This window comes from Liolophura sinensis, chromosome 4 (genome assembly GCF_032854445.1).
Source record: "Liolophura sinensis isolate JHLJ2023 chromosome 4, CUHK_Ljap_v2, whole genome shotgun sequence".
Taxonomy (NCBI): domain Eukaryota; kingdom Metazoa; phylum Mollusca; class Polyplacophora; order Chitonida; family Chitonidae; genus Liolophura; species Liolophura sinensis.
Genome location: NC_088298.1, coordinates 23,877,423 through 23,892,645, shown reverse-complemented (window position 1 = coordinate 23,892,645; position 15,223 = coordinate 23,877,423). Strand labels below are relative to the sequence as shown.

Genomic DNA, 15,223 nt, shown 5'->3' with positions numbered 1-15,223 from the left:
GTGCCGGCATATAAATGCAGTGTCGTCAAACAGTTTGCTGTTTGACGACAACAATCCCCAATCATTCAATTCATTCAAACTAATCTTATTAATGACGTTTCAGATTATTTCATTGTTTTTATGCGGGAGAACTTAAATGTGACGCCGACACCCCAGTCAAGATGAGGCAAGTGCCACCAAGCAAAAAGAGAAAAAGAAATCCCACCACCTGTGAAACTGCCTCAGAAAGTTACCATGGTGAGGACGAGTTGACAGGGATTCAGGATAGTTCGGAAGATGACAGTGCCAGCAGTTCATACAACAGCGACGATCTGCATGTGTCTGATTCCCAGTCAGACAGTGACCGAAATCTTCTGATGAACAGTAATATATATACGTGATCAAGAAAAATAATTTCTTTCTCTGTACAGTTTGAGTTTGACAAAAGTAAGTTCATTTTTGGTTTGAAACCATGTATATTTTTTCACATTTCACATTGATGAACAGTAATATATATACGTATTGATCAAGAAAAATAATTTCTTTCTCTGTACGGTTTGAGTTTGACAAAAGTAAGTTTATTTTTGGTTTGAAACCATGTATATTTTTTCACATTTCACATTGATGAACAGTAATATATATACGTATTGATCAAGAAAAATAATTTCTTTCTCTGTACGGTTTGAGTTTGACAAAAGTAAGTTTATTTTTGGTTTGAAACCATGTATATTTTTTCACATTTCACATTTCACATTTGCATGTACATTTTCACGTTTTTGTCATATTATACAAAAAAAAGGAGGTTTTAGTGATTTTTACATATTTCTTTGGATTTGTCATGTCTTAATACCCCATAATAGATGTTTAAATTACCTTTGTAGAGTATATAAAAGTCGCTATAGCCCGATTTCTGTGATTTTGGGTGCCATCTTGGATTTTGGCGGCCGTCTTGATGTTTAGGTCAAGTTTTGGGTGGCCCCCAGTCTTATTTTGAGTGAAATAGGTCAAAGATGGCAAAACAACAAAGAAAAGTTTGACCCCAAAAGGCTTAAGTTTTTGCCTGGGTATAACCGGTCTAAGACGTTTGATAGCGCCTTCACCGATCTTCACGACATGTGAATACTATATCACGTGACATTTACCTTACGGCTGGATAGGTACTTAAAACAAAAACAGGTTGCAAATGTGAAGAAAAGCCTGGAGGTAAAAGTAAAGTGATTTGCGTATCAGTAAAGGAACACCGATAAAGCGGGGATTAACTCCAGTATATATGACTGCATCATTTCACAGCAATTCATAACCTGGGTATATAGAAGATAACGCATAATGTTCAAGGTTGAATACCATAATTTTATCTAGAGTAAAAGGTGGAAATGATAACCCATGAGACTCGAAGCATCACATCTTTTTTAGAAATATTATTATATGCAAAGACGATATAAACCAAGAGATGGTCGCAAATACCAACCATGCAATGACGATATTTACCAAGAGATGGTGTCATATTCCCAACATGCAATGGCGATATATATCAAGAGATGGTCTCAAGTGCCCGCCATCCAATGACGATATATATCAAGAGATGGTCTCAAGTGCCCGCCATCCAATGACGATATATACCAAGAGATGGTCTCAAATACCCACCATGCAATGACGATATTTACCAAGAGATGGTCTCAAATACCCACCAAGCTAGAACATTTTCAATGATCGTTTACTCTTGAAAGAAAAAATGGAATGAAATATTGAAGACCATAGTTGCAAATACGTTTTTGTCCTCTTTCATCTGATATTTGCATATTTTTTATGTTTTTTTCTCCTTTAAAAAGAAGTCTGTAGGTGACAAATTTCAAGATTCAGATGTGTGCGACAACATGTGCTATTGTTCATTCACTAAAGAATGTTATAAACAGTAGCAGATTCTTCGCCCCTCGCAGTTCAAATAACAAAATGTGGTCATTCAGACTTTCTAAATTAAGTACTGATTCTTCTGATCCTGCTTAAGAGAGCGTAAAATGGGGTCACCAAGATGGGTTTTCTGGGTCACCACAAATTAGTAATACACTCTTAAAAATTAGTTTTCTGAGTGACACTAGAATGTAGTCTCATATTATAACACAATATTCTGTCTAATTCAACATCACATCATCTTAGTTTAATAGAATCTTTATAAGGAATTAATAGACTATGTGTGTTACATATAACAGAACAATCTTCTGCAATAGCAGAATACATCCTTGCATCACTCAGACAACAGACTTTCTGTTAAAAATAACAGATTCATTTTTTTTAGTGTAGATCAGCTTAGCAACATTTCAAACCGCAATGTAGTGTGAGAGACACATCAGTAGAAAACGTTTAAATACTGGTAGCATAGAAAACAATTCGTATATAAGTATGTTACTTCAGATGACAAATGATTTCTGCGTGCGAATTCAGCTGAGCCATTTATCTATATTTTCTGACCTGTAAGAATATCAGTTTAACGGAAGCTTGTGTGTTCTATAATGTGGTCGGTATGCATGAACTTATATCCTCACTCAGCGTAATTATAGTCAGACTTTTGCAATGTTCCATAAATAAGAGGTTCACATGTGTTTTATACATACCAGCGAGCTGTAATTACACTCAACAGAAAATCTGTTGCCTGAGGATAGCAGAATGTATTCTGTTATTATAATATAATATTCGGTCATATTCAACATGCTGTTAGTCTAGTAGAGTCTTTCTGTTCAACTAATGGAATATGTTTGTTATATTTAACAGAATTATCTGCTGCCATAACAGAATACATTCTACATCACTCAGACAACAGGCTTTCTGTTAAGATTAACATTCATCTTTTAAATGTATATATTATACGTAACTCCCTCGCCATTAACCTTTATATGCTGGATAGCTATTTCCAGTGCACATGACCGAGATTTCTTCGCTCTGTTGAAGCAACGGTTGAAACATTATAACCTTCAGCAGTCTCATGGATTTCAGAAAGTTTCGTGCAATTTACCCGAGTCTATGTGACAGCAAAGACTTTAAATGGGCTCAACATAGTTTGAAGTCGAAATCAGACAAAATTTCTCATACAAATTAGACTGCTTCGGTGGCCTAATGGTTAGAGCGTCGGCCTCGAGGTCGGGAGATCCAGGATCAAACCAATACTTTTTAATGGTTCTTGTTGCTGCCTCGCTCGACACGGAGAGGTTATATCAAGGAAACAGGACTGGTTAGCCTGGTATCAGTATAGTGTGACTGGACGGGGTGTCATGTTTGCTGCCTTCAGCATGATACTTCGGTGGCAGCAGAACTTTAGCGGCACGGACTCGCCCTGCCCCAAGAAGACACATTATATATGTACACACATCTACTGACTCGCCGTCATATGACAGAAACAATTTTATAAGTACGACATTAAACCCCAAGCATTCCTACACACATACATATACTATTCAAACGATGCCAAAATCAATGATAGACCGCTGATGTTTGTTAAACGGTACAGCGGACTATATGATGTCTGTATATACATGCATGTTACTATACATACGTATTTAGCAAATGATTTGTCTGTGATCTTCTTTATATGTATTATAAATTACTGCCACACAGGACATATATAAGACCACAATGTTTTTAATTATATAAACATTCTGGGCAGCTGAGGGTCTCCGTGGTCTAGGGGTAAGCTTATCAGGGGCTGTTTCTCAAAGGGGTCGTAACGTTATGCAGGTCGTAAATACCAAGGCGGCATATGCCGTCGGTATGCGACGTCATGGTGTAGGGACGGCGTAACATTATGACCTCTTTGAGAAACAGCCCCCAGAGCAGCAAAATGAACCAGAGGCCTTTCACCGGTTTAGTGCCGTACGTCCCTGTGAGTTCACGCCCAGGAGCGAGTTTCATGAAGCATACTTAGAGTTAAGTAGCCCTTTGCTAAGTGCTTTTTATATCTCTACAACATACGTCGTCATAGTAGTCAAGGGCAAACTTAGCTAAGTGGGCGTCATGAAACCGGCGTCAGCTCACATGCATTCTCTTTATCTAAGGTATGAAAAACGTTATTTCAAAGGACACCTCAGTCAATGTTTGTTGACGAATGCTTATAGGTCGGCGAGAAAATATCAGTGATGACGCTAAACCGAAACAAGCCCGTCCCACAGACCCCAGAGGTGAAACTCGTCCTGTGCATGGCAGATGATAAGTAAAGCGAGCATACAGAGGGCACTGCATGCGCTGTAAGGAGCAGGCCTATGCGTTCGTGAAATCTCTTTCATGTGCTATATTAATATAAGATAAGAATTCTTTAACTCATGATGACATCAGTACCGTGGCCTAGTGGTAAGCGTGCTAGCGCAGCACAATGACTCATGGATCCTCACACAAATACGATACCTATGAGTTCAATAGTCTAATGATGAAATTTTCTATTCCAATTTGAGTGAGTGAGTGCTTGGGGTTTAACGTCGTACTTAAGTCATTTTTCAGTCATATGACGACGAAGGAATCCTTAGAGTGCATGTAATGTGCCTTCTTGTTGCAGGACGGATTTCCACCGCTCTTTTATCTAGTGCTGTAAGTAAGACGCCCCACCCGAGACCTTATACTGATACGGGTCAACCAGTCTTTGCACTATCCCCTTCATGCTGAACGCCAAGCGAGGAAGTTATAACTTCCCCTTGTAAGGTCTTAGGTGTGACTCGACCCAGGATTAACCTTGGATATCCCGCTCCCGAAGCTATTCCAAGCTGAGGATCTTGCTGTAAATTAACAAAATGGAATACACATGTAAATGAACCTGTAGTCCAACTGACTAGAGTAGAAAAATGAAGAGGAAAATTTTGTGACTGGATCTTTCAGTATTGGTACATTATATCTTAGTACAGGAACCGTGTGACCGCACATGTATGTTGGCTAATTACGTTATTAAAACAGAATGACTTGAAATATTTTACGTTCCAGTATTTAGCCTACCCAAAACTGAGACAAACAGTAAATGAAGCGAAAACGATAATTTTATCTAATGTGCAGATAAAGTGTACAGAACATTACCAACATGCGTTCATATAGGGCCTACACGTATGTGCAAACCACTGTACGCGCAATTGTTAACGAGAAAATGGTATCCACTGGGTTTGAACTGTGCGGTTTGAATTTTTGCTTTTGTTACTAAGACATAATGCTTTGATTGTGAACGAGTGGATTTAAAAATGCTCAAGGATTATTTTTATCGGTTTTTGTTTCTCTTTGGATGGTTGGTGAGGTTTTTCCCTGCACAGTGCAAGGGGAATAACTCTTCATCGCAATCATCACCATCTAGATGAGGGTTTAACTCCGGCCTTTCTATAGGGCATTTGTAGATTACACAGCTTGTGATGGCTTGGAGAAATCAATCTGTCAACGACGGTCGTAAGTCTGACTTTCGTTTTTCATATCTGCGTGTCACATGTGGGAAACTTCGTTGGTGGTATAGTAAATTGTCATCAAAGGCCTGTAGTTTCACCCGGGCACCCCGATTCCCTCCACCCATACTTTCGACCGCCATTAAAAGTGAAACATTCTTTAAGGAACAATCATATAAATAAATACACCTGACAGGAGTCATTAGGTGTGTGCATATTTGCCTATATTGTGTTTTCTTGTGGCAGGGCGAGCACATGCCCAGAGTGCTGCTACCACTGAAGTATCATGCCGAAGACACCAAGCATGAGATCCCACCCAGTCACATTACACTGACACCGGACCAATCAGTCATGTTTCCTTGCTCTAACCCCTCAGAGCGCAGCGCTAAGTGAGGTAGCAGTAAGCGTTATTTTTAAAGTATATGATATTACCCGGCCTGGATTTGATCCCGGGGTCTCCCGAAGATGAGCTTAGTCCCACACACATCATTAAACACCTGACAAAGCTAACCCTAATTGCATTGAATTTACAGCAGTATCATGGACACTGGAATAGAAAAAGTTGTGACCAAATCTTCAGCTGAGAAGTGAGAATTCTTTCAATAACAGAATTTAATACATCCCCAATTCACATGTTCTGCTAGCAACGCATAAATAATCACAAATTTGCTTTAGCTGCACAATTTCAGACATAGGATTTCACGTTTTCTTGCATGAAGGTCTGATGTCAAGAAAATGGTCCATGTTACAAGATAAGGAGTCCCATGTGATGGAGAGATGTAAGAGTGAGAGAGTGCTTGGGGTTTAACGTCGTACTCAACAACTTTTCAGTCATATGACGACGAAGGAATAATTAGGGTGTATGTACGTGTAATGTGCCTCCTTGTTGCAGGACAGATTTCACCGCTCTTTTATTTAGTGCTGCTTCACTGAGACGACTTAACGAAGGCAAGTAAGCCACCCCGCCCGAGCCATTATCCTGATACGGGTCAACCAGTCGTTGCTGAACGCCAAGCGAGGAAGTTACAACTTCCTCTTTTAAAGTCTTAGGTGTGACTCGATCAAGGATTGATCCTGGATCTACCGGTCCCGAAGCGGACGCTCTACCAACTGTGCTATCTGGGCCGTTAAGATGTAAGAAATATGAGCAACTGACAGAACATGTTAGTCGCAGCTAATATTTGACTTTATTTATCCGTTTGTGTGTTTTACTGTGTACTGAAAAATATTTCACTTATGCGACGGAGTACGACGTTAAACCCCAAGTATTCACTCACTTGTGTGACGGCATCCAGCATTATGGTGGGAGGAAACCCAGAACCATCTGCAGGTTGCTGTAGGCAGGCCTTTTCATGTACGACCAGAGTGGAAGACAGCATGAGTTGGACTTGAACTCACAATGATCGCACTGGTGAGGTTGAGTTAGTGTGCTTCACGAGCACACTAAAAACTATGCCAGAAAGTCACCAATCACAGCTAAAAGACAAACAAAAAAGCACATGTAGATGTAAATGCTGCAGAGTTTTACTTAAGCGAACAGTCTTCTGTAGTTTACATAACCATTCAGTTTACAAGAATAAGACCGAAAAAAACAAAGGAAAACTAATTTGCAAACAATAACCCATTTATGTCCTAAAATCAAATATAAATGCAAATTTTATAGGCCTTTTTGGAAAGGTTAAAGAAATCTTGACCAAGGCACAGGTGGATTAAGTACATGTACAAACTTCTGTGCAATTTGTCTTCCCACAGAGGCCTGGATAAATATGTCTTTAACAAATTCTTTTTTTCTTCAACTTCTGACCTACGGAGGATAAATGCCTCTTTACAGATGGAATTTCAGTGAAGCCATGTAGTTACAATTAAAAAGAATGCAACTTTAACTTGTTCAAACGTGGCTTTTGGTAATAAAATAGTTTTTCCTCTTGAGATTTACAAAAGTAGGCAATGGTTAAAATAAATCAAAACCATTTATTTAGGGTATAATTCAACAAAATTTTCTTATTTTTTTTTTTTTACATTTTTTTTGTGACCATTGCACCAAGGAGGGGAAAAAAAAAATGAACTCTATAATTTTACTTGTGACAGATTTGCAGGAGCCAAATCTATACAGACTACCCATCATTATATCTGTTTACTATTATTTTTTCTTAGCAAAGCTTCCTATCTGCAACATCAAAATGAAAAAACTAAAAAATCCCAAACAAGACAAAAATTAAAACTGAAATACATTTTTTAATTTGTGTGATCTTGACGTCCTTATTATTTACTAGTTTGTGATGATGTAAATATGTTTCAACAAGAAGTATTGTTGGGAGAGTTCATGCCCAATTAACTAACATTAAATTAGGTGATTTTCAAGTTTTTGTTATTTTTATACTCTCCTCCCACATTGAAAAAAAACTTATTCTGCAAAACAACAAATGAAATTGATGTGGCCTAATGGGAAAATGCAACTACATTAAAAATATCAATTCTCGATCATACTTTTTAAATAATCAGCACTCGGCAAATTCACTAAATTTAATAATAATGATATTACGGACCTTAAAAATAAATCATGTCCTCTTAAAGTCTTCCATTTAATCCACATTAGACACAAACCATAATTAAGACATTTAGAGCCATAAATGTTGCAAGTTTTAGACTAAGTTTACATAGTAATTCTCCTACATCCCAAATGTAAATACTGCCAAGAAACTGTTATTTAATAATAACTTTATGAATCAAACACTATGTAGGAAATTATTTGCTTTCCCTGTTTTAAGACATCTCCAAAACTGATAAAGAGATTTTTTTTAAGACAACATACATATTTAATTAGTTTGTGGCATAGGGTTTAGTCAAGAATATCTCTCAATTAAGTGAAATATTAAGGTCGTTCATAAAATGTGTTCAAGTATGTTTTAAGAGGAAATCTTTGCCTTTAAAGTTATTCCTTACACAAGTACAAGTGTCACAGGGGATAATGAATTCTGTTCAAGTCAGTCACCTCTCACATCAAACTGTGACCAGTATCAGTTCACAGAAAAAATCATACAGTATAGGTTTAAAACTATTCCTCTGAAACTGCTTTAAATTCATTTACTTATTTGATTTTTTTCTCTCACAAAAAACACACTGTTATAAACTGCTCTTCGAAAATAAACACCACAAAAGCACCATTTCAGCTTGAAGTCTATATAATTGAGTTTACAAAAATAAATAGAAATCTGCTGAAAAATGTTAAACGTGTAAATTCCGCCTCATTGTCCAATTGTGATCAAATTTCAGCAACATTTTATGCATTAGTGTCCATACAAGTTATCTCCCTCAGCTATATAATGCAATATCAGTATAATCTTTTAGAAATCTGGATTAAACCATTTAATCCTCATACAAAGGTGAAATGCCACAGATTTGGGAAGTCACAGATACAAGTGACATTTCAGTTTGTGTAGCGACACATTTGTTAGTCCAAAACTAGATACAGGGAAGAGAATCTTTTCCCTCAAAATCAGCCAAAATTTCTTCCAGTAACAGACCCTGATTAGTTTTGGCAATTTTAGTCCAGATTAGATACTTATTATGTCAGATTTCAAGGAAAATTCTGTTGTGTAGATACAAGTAACAATGACCTTGGAAATGTACCTTGCTTCATAAGATGTCAGCCAATATGTACCACAAATTGAGCACTACTCTGTATGAATAACAAATACAGTTTTTTGGAGTACCCCAAAGACTGAATATCCCAATATAAAATAGATCGAAGCGGATGTTTGTGTAATTTGTCCTGGGCTTGTAGATGTACATCATAGAATTTCAGAGTAACGTTGTTAATGCTCACTTAAATACATTTCTTCTATCAGTCTACATCAAGGGCTGATGCCACAATTTGTACACCTTAGTTCAAACCATGATAAAGTCAGTTTTGTGGAATTAGTCCTAGAGGGAGATGAACTTCATAGCCAAGGGAGATAACTTCTGACACTTGTGTTATGTGTCAGCCACCATAGGGGTCAATGTCCTTGTCTGGAAGCCTAGACTTATATCTGGGAAAATGTCCCTTTGAACCATCAATGCCTCCAAGAAGCCAGTTTCTTTCTCACAACAGCAACGAAATTCAGTTGATTCAGAGTCCTTGTTCAGTTTTGTCTGGAGACACGTGGAAGTTTGACGAAACTTTTCATTGTTCTTCATGTTGGCATCAAAGTTTTGTTGATCATGTCCGCAGCAAGACTTGTGACTAGTTGAGGCAGTACTCGAGTCAGGATTTGACAGGTTCCAGCAGTTGGGTTTCATGTGTGAATTACAGACTCCAGGTTGGCAAGAGAAGGGAGACAATTGTGAAATAGTTCCAGGGTTATCTGCCCCTGGATTACTCACAGCAGAGACAAAGTTCAGAAGAGTGTTTTTCAAGGTTACAACTGCTAGAAAGGGAGGTAGCACAGAGGAAAACATTGACAATTCTGCGGGTTTCCTAGGATTTCGTGAGCTCATGGTTGCCATTATATCATCACTGCCAAGGGTCTGCTGTGGTTGATCTTCCTCTGACAGATTAGAATTCAGTCTATCCATATCCACGGCCATACCGGACAGTAGAACCCCGTCTTGTCTAGGCAACATAACCTGGCTCGTTGGCTTCAATGCCAAGTGACCAATGGGAGCAGTGAACAACGGCAGGAGAACTGGGGTAACCATGGAAATGCCAGCAGAGGCATAAAATAATGCCATCACTGATCCGACCATTGTCAACACGCCTGCGATGTATGTCAATGAGCAGGCGATAAATACCTGTTGTCAAAAATAAATATGTGCCAAGTAAGTAAAAAGTCATTTATCCAATATCTAAAAGATTACTCACGATGCCACACATTCTAAGACTGCCAATAACAATATTAAACTTTAAAACTTTTCTTTAATATTTTCACTGATTCAGAAACTTTAGTACTTTTAAAAATATTTCATCTGAAACCTTCAATAAATTTTGTTCATCACAGGCCATGTTTACCAAAGCGACAGTACCATTAAAATCAACACTATAAGGACTACAAAAAATATGTTTTAGCGTCTTTTTCTCCTGAAAGAAAAATCGAAAAAAATATTAAACACCACATTTACAAGTTTCACCTGAACTTTAAATGTATTTCTTATGTTTTCTCTTATGTTTAATGATATATTAGTGACCCATGCACACACCTTGCTCAGTTCCTTCCTGATCTCTGCCCAGTGGTGTTGGTATTTTGGATCCTGGAACAGCACCCACAGATCTGTGTAGGAGAACCAGTTCCTGGCAAGTCCTTGTCCTAGAGCAATTCTGGAAGAAATACAAACACGCAAAAGTTGATCAAATCATTTATGCCATTTAAATTTAAACTTCATTATAATATCAATAAGCCTGCTTGCTGCATTTTCTAAGCGATACTGGCTTACGTGTATTACCTCACCAGGTACTTAACTTCTTGACTTGAAGCTACTAACCTGGGCCCAGTTTCATGAAGCGGAGTGCAGCATTTTATTATCGAAATTTTATTTGTCTTACGATGTATTGTACGCCACTAATGCGCACCTTTGTCCTATGTGTGCGATTATTATACATGTACATGTACAACATTTTAGTGAAAATGGGCCCCGGGGCTTCTTGCACAAAATGATTGTAGGTTAAGATGATTGTAATTACCATGGCAACATATGTTTTTTACATGTGATGCCATGGCAGTTAAAACCAACGTAACCTACAACTGCTTTGTGTAAGCGGCCCCAGGTACCTTATACCGCCTGACTTGGAATCAAAAGCCACCGAGTTTAAACACCTGTGGCCACTTCCACAAATCTTTGCAAGCCAAAATTTTCGTAAGTGACGTCTACAGGAAGTATCACCACAGGGAGTATCACCATGATTTATGAGGAAGTTATGAAATAATGATTTATGAACATGCAATCCTGGAAATAATTTTTAAGTTGGTGCAGGACATGATGAACTGTCCGGCTTTTCATGTCATTAAAAATTTACAATGCTATTAACATGGCAGTTTTGTCCTGTACCAAACAATTGACCCTAAAATACAATCTGTCTTACTCCTTGTCTTGTTTGTTATCATGAGGCTATTGAGGTGGGCCTTCCCTTACACCTTACTGTGGTATGACAGAACTTGTAACACCTATACGATTAACAGGTTGATTCTTTGGCATTAGCTCTTCTGTTCACCGTACTCACTGTTTTTCAATATTCTGTAACACAGTCTCAAAGTCCTCTGGTCTGACAAACAGGCCCCAGTCCTAATAATGAAACAAAGTTAAACTTTTGGAACAAACGACATTGAACAAATGACTGCAGTCATCAATCGAATCAACACTAAGTGAAACAGAGTGTGTTCTAACAAGTTTGTTTCCTACAGTTTAAAGTGTAAAGCATTAATAATGCTTGTCAATGTCATAATGTGTAAGGCATTAATGATGCTTGCCAATGTCATAATGTGTAATGCATTAATGATGCTTGCCAATGTCATGTGTAAAGCATTAATGATGCTTGCCAATGTCATAATGACAGATCTCTCATTATGTAACAAAGACTAGGCAATAATCCAAGGGCTGAAGTTACAGGTCTTATATGACTGACAGGAAAGCAGCAAGAACCCTGCATTACCATGGCGGAGAGAAAGTCCATTTCTAGGTCGTTGACCTCATCAACTTCCATTCTTGCAGACTCTGCCCACTCGTCATTGAACACCTCTTCATCCACGCCTTCATCATAAACATATTTGGAAGCCATCATCTAAACAAGGGATGATTAATGCATTAAGAAACAACCCGAAAAATTTATACAACTGAAGAAAAATAGCAGGCCATTCAGGATTTTCTAATCCGAGGCCTGATACATGTAGCTATTCTGTGTTTAACAGTCGTGTGCTTAGCAAAGTCTTGGATGAGGAAAAACAGCTGAACCTCACCAGTGATATGAAATGCAAAACACTTTTGTGATTAATTATTTATTAGATTGCTGTTTTATGCTGTACTCAAAAATATTTCACTTACACAACAGCGGTGAGTATTATGGTGGGAAGAAAGTATTATGGTGGCAAGAAAGTGGCTGAGCCTGGAAGGAAAACTACAACCATCTGCTGGTTGCTGGAAGACCTTCCCACCCATGGCCAGAGAGGAAGCCAGAAAGAGCTGGACTTGACCTAACATTGGTAACATAAGTCTTTCAGTGGCATTTGTTAGCCCTCTTTGTAAAATGCTTACTTACCATTGAAATAAGGAAGAGATCTGAGGAAGACACCTGTCTGAGGTAACTAGGGTTTTTCTTCTTCAACCTCTCTATGTATAGCAGTCCGAGCACCATGGAGCAGGGGGACATACAGGCTCTCCTGGTCAACACAAACCCACCATTAAACACAGGCACAACAGATGTTGCATGTCCACATCCATATTATACAACAGCTTACACTGTTAAGGTTTAAGAGTTAGGTTTATGTGTGGAAGGGAACATTCACTGAGGATACTCAATAACAGAAAACGATGAAAAAGATATACTTTATATGGGATATGCTGAATACACCACAGGTGACCTGTTAGTCAGAAAACACAGGAACTGACAAGGCCAAATACGAGAACATTTCGATAACCGTTAGAGGTGCTCAAATTGCAGCATACCCTAAAAGATATGGGTGTCTTACCGTCCCATGGAAGATGCCACATAGGTGTCCACTCTACCAAGTTCTCGCTGAGCAGCATCTTGGCAAATCTCCACAGCCAGTTCTAAAAGTAAACGAAAATATAGCATGCTATCGGTGACCATCATTTGACATACAAAAGTATTATTCCAGTTTTTTTGTCAGCTCTAAAATGAAATATTGATACGATAAAATTCATACTTTTAGCTGTAATATAACTTTTAGTTGTAATAAAAGTAGGTACACACAGAATGGAACTGTAATTCAAACAAACTAAACATATGAAATTGAACAAAACAAAAGATGATTTTCACAACGACTTAGCTGCATGTCCAAAGCATGTAATCTGAGATGCATGAAACTGGGTCTTAAGTTCGAAGTTCTCAACCCCTGCAATTGAGATTCAAACATTTTATCCCAGCCATTTTCTCACACACAATAAAGAGTTAGAATAAAATTGATGTACCTGTTAATGGAAGAGAAGGTCGGTCAAATTGTGGAGTTTTGCCGAAGTACAGCGTCTTCCTCAGTCGTTCGGTAATTGCCACATGGTCAGGATGGTCCTGGAATATTCGTACAATGTTTCAATTGATCAAAGCTGTCAAAGCACATTGGCTTTCCTGCTGTGACGATCAATTTTTGATATACATATTGGATGCTAACTTTTGAAGCAAGCCTATAAAATATACTAAATTTGTAACTTCTGTCAATGATTGAGTAGACGTACTAGTAGGTTGAGCAACATTTGGATAAGCTTTCTTCATGGCTGTTCAACCTATAGTCAGAGATGAGAGCTTTTGTCTAAATGGTGAAGAACAGATGGCAGCCTTCAGTAATACGATAAAGTACCACTTCATAAGATTAAGAATCTTGGGAATGTGAACCTATCGTGTTTTCAAAACGGTCACCATGTATTTAGATGGGTAATGCAATTTTGGGAACGTTGTCACGACCAGCAATAATCTTAGTTTTTTGTATTATTTTGTAATGCCCAGTTTCCTCCCACCATAATGCTGTCCGCCATCGTATAAGTGAAATATTCCTGAGTGCTGAGTAAAACAGCAATCCAATAAACAAAAAATTATTTTTTAACGAATTTTTAATTTTTTAGGCTATTTATAATGATTTTGTGCTATCTAAAATCAAGCCAACTGTGAATTATGCAGTGTTCCCATGACCGTCAAAAGACATTACAGCAAATGGAGGTTGTGTTGTCATCACCAGCGAAAGTCTAGCCTAGTGGCATTTCATGGAAGCCATACTTAATTGGCTTCCAGATGGGAAGGGGAGATGTTATGACTTGGTTTTGATCAGCTCTTTGTATTTTTCTGCAATGAATTGGTCTGCAATGAATTTAAATGTGTATGAATGACTGAAAACATCCTTTCTTCTCAATCCACACATGAAATCAATGTGTGTCGTTCAAAGTGGATTTAAAGGCCCACTTTGTTCCACAAAGCACTTTGCTGAAAGGACAGACTGGATTTTTCAGTTTATAACATATGTCTGCGTTTGTACATGAATATATACATAATCTTTATGCTCGCCTGTTGCTTTGCAAGAACATATGCTCCATTGTTAATTACTTTGGAAATAAACTCCAAAATTATGCAGCCAAGCACGAATGTAATATATCACGTAAGTTTTGCTGTACTTGAGACGTGACTAACGCCGTACAAAATCTCTGGCATGTTAGGGGAAATAAATAGCGCGGAAGAACAATCGCCTCGTGCGCTGCGTCTCGCGCTGCAGATTTCGTCTGGATGACCCAAGATTTTCTCCAACTGTCAAAGTATACACCTTACCAGACTAATCCCATCTCCTTCACAGCGGGCTGTTGTTTTTATTTCACTCTCTGTCAGGTGATGTGCGATTTTTAATCACCGGGTGTTTTCATCACGGATTAATGCATGACACATAGCACACTCAACTTTTTTTTCTGCTCTGTAGCACACAGCGTCTAACTTTGCGATCTAAATACTTACATCGTAGTCCTGACGACAGTGAACTTTTCTTCCTTTCATTTGAAACATCACAGAGCTCGCCATATCAACTCCCGAAAAGCTCGCGAACCTGACGAAATGTGTTGAAAAATGTTGTGAAAGTTCTCCACAAAATCACCACAGACAAGGCGCCATTTTACTCCTGCCAACCGTCTGTCACGGAAAATCTCGCGAGACTTAGGTGTGGTAT

At 38.2% G+C, this 15,223-nt stretch overlaps 1 protein-coding gene across 1 annotated transcript; it reads right to left on the bottom strand.

Annotated features, from left to right (window-relative positions):
- Positions 1 to 7,771: 7,771 nt before the first annotated feature.
- On the bottom strand, positions 7,772 to 15,173 carry LOC135464784 (protein CNPPD1-like). Its single transcript, XM_064742331.1, has 8 exons — positions 15,016 to 15,173; positions 13,497 to 13,593; positions 13,034 to 13,115; positions 12,604 to 12,724; positions 12,001 to 12,129; positions 11,572 to 11,633; positions 10,554 to 10,671; positions 7,772 to 10,148 (listed from the first exon to the last, which is right to left on the bottom strand). The coding sequence occupies exons 1-8, from the start codon at positions 15,076 to 15,078 to the stop codon at positions 9,351 to 9,353; spliced, it is 1,470 nt and encodes a 489-aa protein (XP_064598401.1). The 5' UTR covers positions 15,079 to 15,173; the 3' UTR covers positions 7,772 to 9,350.
- Between the last annotated feature and the right edge of the window lie 50 nt (positions 15,174 to 15,223).